At 33.0% G+C, this 17,059-nt stretch overlaps 2 protein-coding genes across 15 annotated transcripts in view; both read right to left on the minus strand.

Moving 5' to 3' along the window:
• Positions 1 to 14,156, minus strand: LOC145330323 (uncharacterized). 11 transcript variants are annotated; one of them, XR_013883459.1, is made up of 13 exons: positions 14,050 to 14,156; positions 10,948 to 11,005; positions 10,292 to 10,378; positions 9,646 to 9,778; positions 7,599 to 7,741; positions 6,651 to 6,783; positions 6,253 to 6,356; positions 5,352 to 5,423; positions 4,450 to 4,500; positions 1,773 to 1,867; positions 732 to 993; positions 423 to 456; positions 1 to 145 (listed from the first exon to the last, which is right to left on the minus strand). XR_013883459.1 is itself a non-coding variant. In XM_080175281.1 (12 exons), the coding sequence occupies exons 2-12, from the start codon at positions 10,987 to 10,989 to the stop codon at positions 828 to 830; spliced, it is 1,026 nt and encodes a 341-aa protein (XP_080031407.1). In that variant the 5' UTR covers positions 10,990 to 11,005; positions 14,050 to 14,156; the 3' UTR covers positions 725 to 827. The 11 variants fall into 11 exon arrangements, 4 of the variants coding, with proteins under 4 accessions (XP_080031407.1, XP_080031120.1, XP_080031468.1 ...); XR_013883514.1 differs by lacking the exon at positions 423 to 456 and having other exon boundaries at positions 739 to 993; XR_013883444.1 differs by having other exon boundaries at positions 1 to 488; positions 739 to 993.
• Positions 14,157 to 17,059, minus strand: part of Ctps (CTP synthase) — a 21,553-nt gene continuing 18,650 nt past the window's right edge. Inside the window, exons 19-22 of one of the 4 annotated variants that reach the window (XR_013883245.1) lie at positions 16,569 to 16,686; positions 16,162 to 16,217; positions 14,940 to 15,429; positions 14,157 to 14,716 (exon numbers count right to left, since the gene is read on the minus strand). Coding sequence is in view for 1 of the 4 variants with exons in the window: in XM_080174545.1 (XP_080030671.1) it covers positions 15,374 to 15,429; positions 16,162 to 16,217; positions 16,569 to 16,686 (230 nt within the window). In the remaining 3 variants the exon portion in view is untranslated. Of the gene's footprint in view, positions 15,430 to 16,161; positions 16,218 to 16,568; positions 16,687 to 17,059 lie in introns of all 4 variants that reach the window. The other 3 variants (XR_013883261.1, XR_013883255.1, XM_080174545.1) reach the window with 3 other exon arrangements.

The raw sequence follows: 17,059 nt of genomic DNA on the forward strand, positions 1-17,059 counted from the left end.
AAAATAGATTGAAATATATCTTTATTTGAAATGAGATTATTTGAAATATGAATATGAGAAAACATTAGGTACAACTTAACAAACACAAATTTTGATCATAATTACAATTAATCTGAAAAACTACATTTTTTTGGTTTAGATAGAGCTTAAAATTAAAAAAAAGGTTCGAGCATGTTCGTCCTAATTAAGCTTCCTAGCCCTTGACTGTATTAAGGGTTCTTAAGGGATAGGACAATGGCCGAAAAATCATTAACATCCCCAATGAAGATACACAAAATTAACCCTTCTGTAGATTACAATTAGTGGTTGCAACTTCAATAAGAGTCCCCAAAGTTATTAAGCTAACAAATAAGACCGTTAATGAAAAACTTTTGGGACTAGTGAAAGAAATAACCCAATGCCCCCTCCAAAATACTTAATACAATTTTAATTGCTCCAAATTATATTTTCCTATATCTTTTACTAGCGGCTACGCCCCCTAGAAGCCTCTAGAGACACTTAATGTAGGAGGGAAAAGTTTACCTCATCCCATTTTAAATTTGAGTTTCAAAACAGTAAAAAATATTTTTTTTGGGGTTGGGGGGTGAAGACACCCTCCAAAAAATAGTTTAAAACCTTCCCAGGACCTATAAGAAGCTTCACTGTAAAGGAGAACAATATCAGTTCAACGGTTAGCGAGATCCTTCGGGACAGACAAAAAACTCTTACTACTTTATATAATAGGATAACACTTTAAACTATTATTTGATATTTAATCACTAATCTAATCATCCAGTTCGCATTTAAAATGTCACTCAAACTCGAATCACTTTTGCATTGGAGCGCAGCTACTGTACAACTACTTTCAATAGTAACGGATCCTCGTCATGTGACTGATTACCCCCATTATGGATGGACAAAATGTGTCTTTTCAGGTTGTTCTTATACGAGGCAACGTGGTCGCATAAATGACACGGAAAACTTCTACCCTCGTGGACTGTTCTTATGTGTACCCTGAAAAACAAAAAATGATTGAATTAATTAAAACTTTTAAAGATACTTTTAATTTTAATTGCTTTTCACTTTTTCCTTCTTGCCAATCTATTTTATTAAGATATTTGAATTTTTAGTAAATCAATCTAACGTCCAACAGTAATTCTATAATATAAAGTAGGAAGAGTGTTCTTTTCTGAAGCTAAAGATCTCAGAAAATGTTGGTCAGAATGAATTGTACTTATCAGGGATGTTTTAAAATTGTGATGGAGTGGTTTTAGGCTTCTTTTCCACCTTTTCCTAGAGGCTGGGAGCGCAACAAATATCTATAATACAAAGTAGAATGATGTCTGTCCGTCTGTCCCTTAAGATCTCGTTAACCACTGATTCGATCGGATTCTACTCTTCAGGGAATATACCTACTGGTCCTGTGGTGGTTTTAGGCTATTTCTTGGGGGGTGGAACACCCCCCCCCCAAAAAAAAAAAAAAAAAAATCCCCACGCCATTTTTTAAAAATTATTTAAAATAGTGGTCGAGTGGGGTATCTCCAGGTAATAAAAGATGTAATTATACCTCTTAGGGCAAAGCCCCTAGAGGCTAGGGGCGAAACCGCTATTTATTTTACAAAGTTTAGGACAATCAAGCGAATCAATGTAATTTCCTATTTCCTAAATACTTGTGTGTAAAAGTAAAAAGTTATGCCAAACTAACCTACTATTTCATACGGACAATCTGAATCAAACACACGTACGTCCTTACATTTTAGTCCTAATTATAAAGTAGTTTCGCTCTTTCCAACCTTAAATGACATTTTTGAGTTGCAATGTAGTCGCACTCTTCACAAACATATCTCCTACCCAGATGGACTTTATCTACGTGCAACTGCAAACCATACTGAAAATAAAATCAATCAATCAATCATAAAATACCAGGAATCTAAAGGGATAAAACATAGCCAATAAATTGATAACATTCCTAATGATGATACACAAAATTCCTTCTACCCAGATGGACTTTATCTACGTGCAACTGTAAACCATACTGAAAATAAATCAATCAATCATAAAATGCCAGGGATCTAAAGGGATAAGACAACACTAAATAAATTGATAACATGATGATACACAAAATTCCCTCTACCCAGATGGACTTTATCAACATGCAACTGTAAACCATACTGAAAATAAATCAATCAATCATAAAATACCAGAGATTAAAGGGATAAGACAATAGCCAATAAATTGATAACATGATGATACACAAAATTCCTTCTACCCAGATATACTTTATCAACATGTAACTGTAAACCATACTGAAAATAAAATCAATCAATCAATCATAAAATACCAGAGATTAAAGGGATAAGACAATAGCCAATAAATTTATAACATTCCCAATGATGATACACAAAATTCCTTCTACCCAGATGGACTTTATCTACGTGCAACTGTAAACCATACTGAAAATAAAATCAATCAATCAATCATAAAATACCAGGAATCTAAAGGGATAAAACATAGCCAATAAATTGATAACATTCCCAATGATGATACACAAAATTCCTTCTACCCAGATGGACTTTATCTACATGCAACTGTAAACCATACTGAAAATAAATTAATCAATCATAAATACCAGGGATCTAAAGGGATAAGACAATAGCCAATAAATTGATAACATTCCCAATGATGATACACAAAATTCCTTATACCCAGATGGACTTTATCTACAAGCAACTGTAAACCATACTGAAAATAAATAAATCAATCATAAATACCAGGGATCTGAAGGGATAAGACAATAGCCAATAAATTTGTATACATCCCAAATGATGATACACAAAATTCCCTCTACCCAGATGGACTTTATCTACGTGTAACTGTAAACTATACTGAAAATACCAGGAATCTAAAGGGATAAGACAATAACCAATAAATTGATAACATTCCCAATGATGATACACAAAATTCCCTCCACCCAGATGTACTTTATCTACATGCAACTGTAAACCATACTGAAAATAAAATCAATCAATCAATCATAAAATACCAGGGATCAAAAGGGATAAGACAATAGCCAATAAATTGATAACATTCCCAATGATGATACACAAAATTCCTTCTACCCCGATGGACTTTATCTACATGCAACTGTAAACCATACTGAAAATATATCAATCAATCAATCAATCAATCATAAAATACCATGGATCTAAAGGGATAAGACAATATCCAATAAATTGATAACATTCCCAATGATGATACACAAATTCCCTCTACCCAGATGTACTATATCTACATGCAACTGTAAACCATACTGAAAACTTAAAAGTAAAATAAAATCAATCTATCATAAAATTCAGAGAGAGGGGACAATGTTTACTTCACTAGTTCCCAAAGTTTTCTCATAACGTTTTCTTATTCGTTGGCTTGGCAACTTTGGGGACTTCAGAGAATTTTTATTAGTTTAGTGTCCAAACTTTTCAATTAATAATTGTTAACTAAAGATGGGGTAATTTTGTGTATCAACATTGGGGATGTACTTCAATTTATCAACAATTATCTTATCCCTTTAGATCCCTGACTTTATGGATAAGACAATGGCCGATAAATTGACGTACATCCCCAATATTAATACACAAAATTACTAGGGTTGGGCCGGATATCCGGTGTGGCCGGATATCAGGCCATTTTCAATATCCGGCCGGATACCGGATATTGAAACTATCCGGCCGGATATCCGGCTCTATAACTTTTTATACTTTACACCAAAAATCTCTGCTTTTTAAAATCTTAAATGGCTATAATTTTCTTATTATTGAAGCTAGAAGAACATTTTTTCTGAATAAGTTTAACTTTATGTAAATTTATATAAGATTTCTGAAGAAATTTTTTTTTTACTACTTTAATATCTGGTAATTTGGCCGGATAACCGGATATTTGCCGGATATCCGGCGTTGGCCGGATATCCGGCCGGTTACCGGATATCCGGCCTTTGAAATCAGCCGGATATCCGGTATCCGGTCAAAAAAGTATCCGGCCCAACCCTAAAATTACTCCTTCTGTAGATTACAATTAGTGGTTGAAACGTTTGGACACTAATCTTAATGAACCAACCAATAAAAATTTATTTAAGGTTTTTAAGCCAACGATTAAGAAAACGTTATTGTAAGACTTTGGGGACTAGTGCAATAAACAGCCCAATGTCCCCTCCCTCTCAGGGTCTTTGCCTTTTAGGGAAAAAAATATTGCTCTTTTTATTTACTTTAATATCGTACCTATTAAGTTTTAAGATGATGAATTTGTGACTACAGCTGCTATGTCAGACGCGTGATACAATCTTAAAGGAATTACAAGTGTGGGGGGAGTTAATAAAAGTCTTTAGACTTTTTTGTGAACCTTTCCTTTTGAATCTTTTAATCATTACATATCAGAAGTTATAGGTCAAAATGTAATATTATTTTCTATAATCTTTACCTTTGTCTTTGCCTTGTATGGACAGTTTTCATACACACACCACATAAAATCCTGAAGAAAATGAAAAGTTTTTAAAAAAAGATTTCTTGTAGCGAAGTTACTCTATAATTCGAAATGTTCGTGTGTATGTCCGTCAGTATACGTTTTGAGAGAAACATGATTATTCGGCTCCTATTCAAGACAGACAGTTGAAACTTCTTGTCAACATTCCCATTTTTATAAATCTAACACATTATTGGCAGTCGGACTTTGGTGTTTTTAGTCCGATTTTCATCTAGATACCTATATCATCTAGGGGGGGGGGGGGGGGGGTTAATGCAACCATCTCGTAATCAATGTATAAATGGCACTTAGAATTCGAATTTTGATCTGAAATTTTGCATGAGTAATCCTTGGTGAGTCTATTTTCCCTAAATCGAACAAAAAGTTGGAAAAGTAGCGGCTAACGGCTGGGGGCTCATCCGTTTAGCCATTTGTTGAGTATTTTCAAGCGAAATCCATCACGAAACCTCTCTCCACATAATGCTCTTTTCCGATCCAAAACGTTTTCAAACGGTTCTAGCCGGTAGTTGCTGGTACTAGAAATCTAAAAAATGTTTTTTTTGTATTATTTCACATGATTTAAAGCAAAAATATGTTTCAAAAAGTTGATTTCTACGTAATTTATGACAGATTTGCCCTAAAAATGGCCAAAAAACGACTAAACGGCTGAGCCGTTAGCCGTTACTTTTTCAACTTTTTTTTTTGATTTAGGGAAAATAGACCTACCAAGGATTACTCATGCAAAATTTCAGATCAAAATTCGAATTTTAAGGGCCATTTATACATTGATTACGAGATGGTTGCATTAAAAACCCCCCCCTTTAATTTTAAAAATGTGAACAAACGAATGTGATACTAACCTTTTTAGCTTTTTCGTGTGTAATCTCATGTATATCTAGGTCTGCTTTTGATTCAAATTCTTTCTTGCATATCTAAATTATAAATAATCAAGCTTTATTTGCAAAAGTGTAAAAAAATTAATTATGTCCAAAGTAATAAAAGACACATAAAAATCAATCAATATGTGGGATTGATTAAAGAGAAGCTTTATTCCTCTCTATTATAAACAGATAGCTAAATATGAATAAGGGCTAAAGGTGTAGCTGTCATGATATTGCAAGCTGCGGCTTGCAAATAAATATGTGCAAAGCCAAGGTTTTTTCAGTTGGTATTTGAATCTTGCATAGCTAGGTTCGCCCCCTGTAGCTGTAGGCTCAAGTCCCTTGGTGTGGACGCCAGTTACTTTATCCAACTTAAATCCAACCCAGGATAAATATATATTTGAAGTATCAGTTATAATATAATTGCTTTGTATTTTATGTAGGTACTAATCAAAGTGAAGTTTATTGATGGTAGGTAAGAATAGCGAAGCTTATCTATAACTAACTAGCTATTGTCTGCTATACGTCCATAATACAAATATCTTAGAAACTCTCCTTAAAATAGAGACTAGAATGTGCTTATTTACTATAGATTCTAGACTTTAAGAGGGAAAGCGAAACTATGTGTCTGTTTGTAGTTTAAGATCTAGCTAACCACTGGACCGATATGGTTCTCCTTTTAAGGAAAGCTTCTAATAAACCTTTCCTAGGCATAAAGGATTAAACCCTGAAAAGTACTATCCCCCAAAACTTTTTCCTTTTAACACCATACCCAGTCCAAATGGATGGTCGACTTATCCCACCCCCCCCCCTTCCTTTGAGTGCTCCTAAAGGTATCTAAGGGCTTGTTTAAATAACACTTGTATAAGTGAAAACTTACCTTACAAAATATTGTACCATTAGAGTGAACCCTTTGTAAGTGTGTAGTCAGATTACTTTTTTGTGTAGCAACATAGTTGCACATATTACATGGAAATTTCTCTCCCTGTTATAAAAATTTTTCATGGAAATCAATAGGTACAAAATTATATCTATAATAGGTTAAAATAACTTGGTGATAATAAAAAATGGAAAAATGTTTTCAATTTCATTAATTAACTCATTTTTTACCCCTCCCACGTATTTTTCTAGTTTTTTCCCAAAGAGGGGAAAAATGTTTTCAATGCTCATCATTTTTTCTCCTCACATATTTGTAATTTCCTCCCTTTTCTTTAGCCGGGGATCCCATTTAGAATCTACACCCCTGCTAAAGCACGATAGCATTTTGATGAACAATTTCCTTGTGAACAGTTCTAACATGTCTCGACATTGCTCCATAAGTTGTTGCTTTGTATTTACAGTGTTTACATTTATAACACAGATCCTCGTGACTTTCTGTCAGGTGGTTTCTTAGGGAGGATTTACTTGCAGCCTAAAATATATAGGAAAATATCATTTATAAAGATAGCAAAATCTTGCAAAATATAGCTTTTCTGTCCGTCACACAGCAAAATCTTGCAAATATAGCTTTCCTGTCCTAAATAATATTTATAACAAAGATCCTCATGGCTTTCTGTCAGGTGGTTTCTTAATGAGGATTTACTTGCAGCCTAAAATATATAAGAAAATGTAATTTATAACACAGATCCTTGTAACTTTCTGTCAGGTGGTTTCAATGTAGATTTTCTGTCATTTACATATCAAAATCTTACAAAATATAGCTTTTATGTACTTTACATAGCAAAAACTTGCAAATATAGCTTTTCTGTCCTCCACATAGGAAAATAACATAGCTTTTCTGTCCTAAACATCATTTATAACAAGGATCCTCATGACTTTTTATCAGGTGGTTTCAATATAGCTTTTCTGTCCTTCACATAGCAAAATCTTGCAAAATATAGCTTTTCTGTCCTTCACATAGCTAAGTCTTGCAAAATATAGCTTTTCTGTCAGTCAGCAATATCTTGCAAAATATTGCTTTTCTGTCCTAAATATCATTTATAACATAGATCCTCATGACTTTCTGTCAGGTGGTTTCTTAGGGAGGACCGTTTTATAGAGGTTTCAAACTGAATCAAATATGCTCTATAATGATAATATGTCGAAAAGAAAAATCAGAGGTCTAGCTTTAAAAGCAGCTAGGTTAATCCAATTTCCCTTCATAGCATTGCAGTTAGAGGACAGCCAAAGTGAATTATAGGTCATTGTGAAGATATTAAAATATAAATATTTGAATTGCCAGATTACCTGAAAGCTGCAATGTTTACAACTGAAGACCATGCATATTTCATGAGATTCCATGTGGCTCTTGATCTCATCCTCATCTATAGTTTCAAAATCACAGAGACTGCAGGAGAACTGGGTGGCTAGGGCCACTTCAGCATCTCCAACTAAAAAAAATCAACATGTTTAAAATGGAAGTCCGGCTTTCCTTCTAACGATTATATTATAGTTGTTATGCTCAGGGCGACCACCGCCTTTTTGATATTAATATTGAAAATAACGTACTACAAAAAGATTACAATGAACACAATAACGTACATTTTTTGAAAAAATAACGTACAATAACGTACCATGAAACACATATACATCTATAATACAAAGTAGTACGATGTCTGTCTCTCTGTCTGAAGATCTCAGTAACCACTGAAACTATTGGGCTCTACTCTTCAGGGAAGTTATATACCTACTGGTCCTGGGATTGTTTTAAGCTATTTTTTGGGGGGTGGGAAACCCCCAACCCCTCCCCCAAAAAATGAAAAATACCCCCCCTAAAAAAAATTTCCCTTTAAAACTGAAATCATAAAAGGAAAGTTTGACTACCCCGCCCCCCCCCCCCCCAAAAAAAAAAAATTTCCTTCCCCCAATTTTATTTACTCTTATTTCTACCCCCTTGAAATCTGTTTTGGGTGTTAACTACCCCCCCTTAATTACCCCCCCCCCCCTAAAAAAATTTACCCCAATTTAATCATGTAAATAGTACCAACTAATAATGAGGTTTATATTCATTTATTTAAGTACGAATAAATATTCCAGCATCTTTGCCCCTAGCCTCTAGGGTCATCGCTAAAAGAGGTATTTAAATTACCTGAAGAGTAGAACCCAATTTGTTCAGCAATTACCGAGATCTTAAGCTTAAGAAAAACGGACAGATAGACAGACATCGTTCTACTTTGTATTATAGAAAGTAGAATCTCATTCCTATAAGTACAAGAAAACATAAATATCAACTAAAAATTATCTTGCTAACTGATGAACAAATGTCATACTCTTTTAAAGTTTAACTTCGCATATGTCCTGATAAGGTTTGTAATTGGTTTAGAGGAATTTTTTTTTAAATTTACTGAAATGCTTGATTAAGTTGAGTTTTTTTTATTTTATGGAAGCTTTATTATGACGTCATAAATCCCAGGATAAATTGGTAAAATGGCGCGCGAAGCGCGGCGAATTTTTTTGTAGTTTTTATGAAATACAAATACATTAATGATTACTAATACTAATCATACATTACAGAAAAACGTACAATAACGTATGCTGAAATGTTCATATTGTACACAAAAATCAATAACGAACAAAAACGTACCAAAAAACCTAAAAGTGGTGTTCAATATGAACATATTGAACATACCGTACATAGTGGTCACCCTGTATGCTTTCAAAATTGCACCTAACTGTCACAAAAATCAGCATTCAAAGTTTAAAATTGATTGGTCAATTTTAACATGCCTAAACTAATGATAATATCTATCCGTTACATACATCATTTCCTATTTACAAAAAAGCTCTGATTCTAAAAATAAATAGCAATTTCCCTCACAACGAATTGTTAAGCAGAAAACAACACTCCCCCTTATTGAAAAAAAAAATTAGGGCGGGATAGTAACTATTAGTACTCAATAGGTTATATTGGATACTGTGTAGACCCGAAGGGTTAGGCCCCCTGTTTTATTCATATCCTATAGTTGTATCTAATCCCATTTTCCACCTAAGTTTCTAACTTCAACAAAACAAAATTTATTTAGGAGTAAAAACTATTTCAGGGATTTAAAGGGATAAGACCATGGCCGATAAAATGATTTACATCCCCAATGATGATACACAAAATTAAACTTGCTGTAGATTACAATTAGTGGTTGAAGTGTTATATAACACTCAACTAAATGAACCAACCAATCAAAAATCAATAAAACTCCCCAAGGTTGTTAAACCACCAAATAAGAAAACCTTATTAATAAGACATTGAGGACTAGTGCAATAAACAGCCCTATGTCCACTACCTTCCTGACAATTATACCTTGATGCATATTGACAGGATTCTGATCATAATTTCTGGCTTGCTTGTAATCAATTTCTTCAATATCATCCAAAATCTCCTCTCCCTCCAGCTCTTCTTGTCTTTGGTTCTCATCTTCTTCTTGGGCTATTTCCTTAAATTAAAGTTTAATGTAAATAAAAATTTTTCACAATAAAGTTATTATACATTCTAAATATTATAGCTACTATGGTTGGCAATGCGAATCCAAAATCCGCATAATTTGCTCCAATATTTGGACCAAGAATTGCGGATTCGGATTTTTAATTTTTATGACTTTTATAGCACTTAAATTTTTTTTTATTTAAAATGTGGCAGACAAAAAACAAAAAAGTATTTTATTGTTTCCTAACTACAGGTAAATGGTGGGTATTTTATTTTCACAGTAGCTTATCATGCTTATTTTAAATTTGGTTATGTTAAGTAAGGGCTTGAAAATGGCCGCTTTAGGGGGCTAGAATTTTAATTTATAAAAAGACCTTTAAAAATATTTCTAGAATTATTAATCCGCTTTTTTTTTTTGGGGGGGGGGGGGGGGATTTTTTGTAAGAATCCAAATAGGGGTAAATTTTTGTATCTTTGGGGATGTTCATAATTTGTATTATCTCTATAGATCCCTGCAACTTACCTCTGTATATACAACTTGTTCTTCAATAACCATTTCACCACTACTCCCTTCCTCTATATTATGACGGAGAAGGTTGATGTAGTTGTCCTAGAAATTAGATTTGAGTTAAAGTTTTGGGTAGGTACCTACACATTTAAACAGACGTAAAATGGAGTGCAACGGAATAAAAAGGTTTATGACAACTACATTACTCAATGTTTTTTTTTCTATTGAGGTTTATTAAACTGGTAGGTACCCAAAGTTTTATTACTATGTAGGGAAGTTTTCTAAGGAGGGGGGGCCGGGGGGGGGGGGAGGTAATTTAACCATCTCGTAATCAATGCGCAAATGTCACTTAGAATCCGAATTTCGTTATGAAACTTGGCATGTAGTGTTGGCAATCCGTATCCAAATCCGGGATCCGCCCAATTTTTGGTCAATTTTGGAATCCGAATCTGGAATCCGTTTTTTAATAGCGGATTCGGATTCTAAATTGGTAGGCTAAAATTAGCGTCTTTAATTTTTTTTTCAACTCCCCCTTTTTGAAGGCAAAGATTATCATCATTATATATAAAATCTGGTTCGATTCTAGGAAGTGAATTATAGAGAACACCAAGAGGCAAGAACATTAATTTTTAAACTTACCCCCCCCCCCCTTAATTTTAAAAGTAACTTACTGGCGAAACAATTTGTATGTTGTCTGTTTTCTTCTTCATCATAAAACTTTCTGTTACACTGTAACAAAAAGAAAATAATAATTAAAGTAAGTACCTAGTTAGTATTGAAATTATATTACATTGATATACGCCTTATCAACTGATTTTTTTTTGTGAGGGGGGGGATTTTTGGTAAGTATAAACAGGGCGACCACTCCAAAACAAAAAAAATATAGTATTTTTATAGTATATTTTTAAAATCCATATAGTATATATAGTATATTTTTTTTAACTCATATAGTATGATATAGTATCGAACTTTGAATTATTTAGTGATACATAATATATACATCATCAATAATAACTCAAAGCGAAGCTGTTATCAAAACAATTTCACGTATAAGGGGCTTACTCTGTGATTATTAGGCTAGGTATTAATGTGCGACTATAGGTTATTTAGGATTAAAGTTTACTTTTGGTTAGTATTTCACATATATTTAATAATTTTTTGGATAGGTCTCAGGTTCAGGTGCTGCAGACTAGCTGGAAGGTGGTTTCTGGACAAGTAAAAATAATTTGAATTTTTATTTAAAGAGTTAGAGGCCAACTTATAAAACAGAATATGCATCTTTTTGAATGCTATTAACATATACGAAGAATAAATTAAAATCGGCCTCCAAGTTCTGGTCCTGTAGGCCTCCAAGTCTACTTTGGACAGGAAAAAAATTCAAAATTCTTATTTTAAGAGTTAGAGGTCAACTTATAAAACAGGATATGCATCTTTTTGGATGTTATTAACATAACTGAAGAAAAAAAATTATATTGCCCTTAATTATTATATATTTGAAGGAAAAATAAAATTGGCCTTCAGGTTTAGGTGGACTCTGGACACGAATATAATAAAAATTTTAAATTTTAGAAGTTATAGGTTGGTTTATTAAACAACATAAGCATCTTTATAGATGTTATAGATGCTATTTGAATGACAATGAAAAAATGACAATCGACCTCCAGGTTTTAAAGCTGCAGGCCTCAAGGTGGACACTGGACAGGTAAAAATCAAAATTTCTTATTTATAAGGTTAGAGGTTAGTTTATAAAACACCATAAGCATCTTTTTAGATGTTATTTATATATCTGAAGAAAAATTACAATTGACCTCCAGGTCCAGGTGCTGCAGGCCTCCATGTACTCTGTCCAGAGAATACCTGGAGGCCTGAACTTGATGGCAGATTTTATTTTTTTCTTCAGATATGTTAATAACATCCAAATAGATGCATATTCTGTTTTTTAAGTTGACCCCAAACTCTTCAAATAAGAAATTTGAATCTTTTACCTGTCCATCCAGAGTGAACCTGAACATGGATCCTAATATGTTAATATTATTCAAATAAATGCATATTCTGTTATATAAATAGACCTCTAACACTTCATATAAGAAATTTGATTGTTTACCTGTTCAGAGTGGATCTAAAGGCCTGCAGGACCTGAACTTGGAGGCCGATTAAAATATATTTTCTTCAGATATGTTAATAAGATCCAAAAAAATACATATTCTGTTTTATAAGTTGACCTCTAACTCTTAAAATAAGAAATTTGATATTTTATCTGTCCTGAGTGGACCTGGAGGCCTGCAGGGCGTGATCCTGGGGGCTAATTTTTAATTTTTTTTTCAGTTATGTTAATAAAGTCCAAAACGATGCATATTCTGTTTTATAGGTTGAACTTTTCAAACACAAAATTTGAATTTTTACCTGTCCATCCAGAGTGGACCTGGTAACCTGTAGGACTATTTTAATTTTTTTCTTCAGATAAGTTAATAACATCCTAAAAGATGCATATTTTGTTTAATAAGTTAATCTCTAAATTTTACAATTTTTTACCTGTCCAGAAACCACCTTTTAGCCTGCAGCACCTGAACCTGGAGACTTATCCAAAAAAAAAAAATTTAAGTGAACTACTACCCAAAAGTAAACTTTTATCCCAAATAACCTTTAGTCTCACATTAATATCTAGCCTAATAATCACGGAGCAAGTGAAAGTGGCAAAACTTCCCCCTCACCCTTTAATTAAGTTAATTGTATGGAAAATAACTGATATTTAAATCATAATCACAAACAAAAATAGGTAGGTATATTTTAAAGGATTTTGTTCATCTCTTTCTTACTGTAGAGCTTTGAGCTTTATGCATTTTATTATGTCGTATCACAGTATCTTTTGAGCCCCCCCGCAGGGGCTTGAAATAGGAGAAAACCTACTGTGAAAATAAGACAAAAAGCTCCTTAAGAGGCATTGTCACAAAACGAAAAAATATTTTTTTTGTTATATAAATGTAATATTATATAGTATATATAGTAAATTTTGGTCAAATAAAGGTAATAATATATAGTATATATAGTAAATTTTGGTCATATAGTATGATATAGTATCCAAATTCATCCTATATAGTATAAATAGTATATATAGTATGCAGTGGTCGCCCTGAAACTATAGAGGTAGAGTCCAATCGATTCAGTGGTTGCAGTTAGTTTATTTCAAGCTACATCTAGAGGGATATTTATGCTTGGTGTTTTTTTTTTGTATTTAAGTTTAGGGTGAAAAAATTTAGACCCAAATTTAAAATTAAATCTATTTCTCGTATTCATTCGAATCCGGTGGATAGGAACCAGTTCCCATCCATACGAAAAAACTATGTCTAACATCGAATTATATCCAGCTTTTTACGAATATAAAAATGTACAATCATAAGATTAAAACCAGTTTTTTTAGCCCGTTCCTTCGGCACCTCGGGTCTAAAAAAAACTGGTATTAATCTTATAATTGTACATTCTATATCCGCGGAAAGCCGTTTATAATACGATGCGAGAAATTACTATTAAAATCTTATTTTACTTAAAGTTTAAAAACCAAGTTATCTTATTCGTTGGCTCAAAAACCTTGGTTATTCACCTATATATAATATTTTGTCCATTCTTTTCCAACCAAATTTTATTCTTCGTGCAAAGGCAATTTTGTTTATTATCATTAGAAATGCAAATGAATGTTTCGTCCGTTTACTTATCCTTTTAGATACCAGAATAACAGGCAAAAGAAAAAATCATTTTTTTACCATAACATTACTTACCTTCTAGTGTAAAAATATAACTTTGTTTTAGATATTTTTTGGTATGATTTACATTTTAACTAGGTACATACATGTTAATTCATTGTACCTACATTTTCATTTCTGAAAAAAAAAATAGTTTTGAGCAAATAAAATTATATACTTTTTAATGTCTTTTCTTAAGAACAAAGATTCCGAGATAAAGTTTAAAACAGCCTTTATGAAAGGATTGGAATAATATAGGGCTGGCAATCCGCCGTATTTTGGGTCAGATTCGGATTCTTACAAAAAACCGCCAAAAGAAAAGGGGATTAATCCGCGGATTGCGGATTCTAGCAATATTTTGAAAGGTCTTTTTATAAATAAAAATTCTAGCCCCTACACCGGCCATTTTCTATCCCTTACTTGACCTTACCTAAAATAAGCATGAAAAGCTACTGTGAAAATTAAACTTCGGATGCTACCCACCATTTTACCTGTCGTTAAGAAACTATAAAATACTTTTTTTTTATTTTTGTCTGCCATATTAGAAGTCATAAATGTCAACAATCCGAATCCGCAATTTAAAATGCGGTTTCTGGGTCCAAAAATTAGGACGAAATTAGGCGGATTGCCAGCCCTAGAATAATATAAGAAGGGTATGATAATGTTTGTATATTTAAGATCATGTCAATATTACACAGCAGATCTATTTATAATTTGGAGAATAGTCCCTTTCGTGGCAACGTCCCTTAAGGGGCGCTACGTCGTATTTTTAAAATGGCTTTTTATAGGTTATTTTGGGTTAGGTTAAGTTATGTTGGGTTAGGTGATTGCCCCACAGGGTTAGGCAATTGGCCCCGCAGTGGCTAGAAATAGGAGAAAAGCTACTATGAAAAAACGAAGAAGCGTTGACACGAAAGGAACTATACCCATAATTTGTACATATTACAATTAGAGAACAAAGGGTTAAGTAAATAAAATCATGCAGATATGTAGTTTAACAATAAATATAAGGGTTTCAATAAACATCTTCTTAGAGATTCAAAAAAGTTCATTATATGAGTATTTTATTTTGATTCAATCGGTTAAATTTGATTCAACTAAGCTCAAAAGGAAATAATAATGCCCTCGGTAAAATAATATTTGGCACTTTTGATAACAATATTTTCACCAGTAAAATGTCTAAAATAGAAGCACCGAATTGGTTATATAACATTTATAATAACAATAAAATAATTTTCAATATCAGATTAACATGTTTAATGATCTTTCTGGTAACTTTACAGTAAGGCAACAATTTTCGTAGATTTTCTTTGATACCAATCAATCAATCAATTAATCAATCAATCACTAATGGCGGTTATTATTCGCTGTCAATTTTTGGCTTGGGATCTATCTTTACTCTAGGACTTGTCTGCTCTATAATACCAACCAATCCTTATATGGGACGCTGTCATTTTTACAACAAGCAGAAATATAGCTGGATGTTTTTATGTCAAAATCTAACATAGTCATTATATATATACTAGGTATAATATAAAGTAGTAAGGTTATATGCAGTGTTGCGGATCCGCATTGATTGTATGCGGATCCGGATCCTCCTAATTTGGTCAGTGCGGATCCGGATCCGACCGGATCCAGATCCGGATCCTTGACAATAAAAATAAAATCACCAAATTTTTCAAAAAAAAAAGGGAAGGGGAGATTATATACAAAGTGAGAGAGAAGAGTGTGGGAGTGAATCAGCTGATCTTACCAAGGTTATCAGATATTTCAAAATTTGTAAGTGACTATTTTATATAAATTTAGGTAGATTTTTCCATAAATTTATACCCTAGGATCCGGATCCGCATTTTTTTGCGGATCCGGATCCTTGGACTCAAAAAATGCGGATCCTTGCGGATCCGGATCCGCAACACTGGTTATTTGTGTGAAGTTTATAATATTGAGAATGTTGGTGCATATAGGTTGTACTTTTTAAGAAAGATTATTAAATGTATTTGGGTGGTTTAATGTTTTTTTTTCTGACCTTCCCCAAAGAAACTAGGGACAAAGCAAGTAATGACTAATGTAACGTTACAGAGCAGATATGTGTTTTAAGGCATCAAAATTAATCCAAATTGGACGAAAATCAATTTTAAGGATTGGTCCCTGGTGCAGTAAAGTTTAGTGGACTTCCGTGGCGCACTGTTCCACTCCAAACAGTTCTAAACATTGTTCGATACTTAAATTATAGTAATTTTATTATGCTTGATAAAGGTATTTTTGTATAATGGATATAAAACACGTGAAAATTTGTCGTCAATTTAGGTTGCTAATATGAACCTCATTTATTTGTCAGTTCCTTCATCGCGTTGAAGGGTAGGGGATGGAGTAAAGGGTATATCGTTATATTAGCCAGCTTTATTAAAGTACATGAAAATCTAGTTCAACATCCATGGAATAATATGATGATTTTTGGTAAACTATTTTTCATTAATTAAAAGAAAAAAAAAATATATCATTTTAAAAACTAAAATCGTCAAAAGTATATCAACTGATCGATAAAGTATCAATTCCTGGCAGGACTGTCGCTGCCGCTGCCGTGCCTGCTGCTATCAGGACGGTCATTTTCCTCACTGCCAGGTCGGGACGGTGACTTGTTACCACTCTCTAGTGCGGCACCTCGCAGTTTGTCTAAAATAAATATTTCGTTGTCAGAAATTACTAAATGGACGTGCAAGGTTTTTTTTTATTGACATTTTACACGTCAATTTAATTTTTTGTCGGAAGGAGCTTTGCGCACCCATTAACAATGTAAAATAATAAGCTTGGACGTCCTTTACTACCTATCTTACATTTACAACAACAAAAACCTACTTTGACCCCATAAAGTGGATTTTATGGCATATTTGGGACATCTAATTATATAAAGAAGTATTTTTTGTTTTTTTTTGTAGCTTAAGATTTTGGTAACAACTGAACCGATTGAGTTCTCCATTTAAGGAAAGCTTCACATTTTCAATTTTAAGTCTTGGAATGGCTTTAGGCTATTTTTCTTTCCTTTTAA

This window comes from Acartia tonsa, chromosome 1, assembly GCF_053477335.1.
Source record: "Acartia tonsa isolate MP-2025a chromosome 1, ASM5347733v1, whole genome shotgun sequence".
NCBI lineage: Eukaryota > Metazoa > Arthropoda > Copepoda > Calanoida > Acartiidae > Acartia > Acartia tonsa.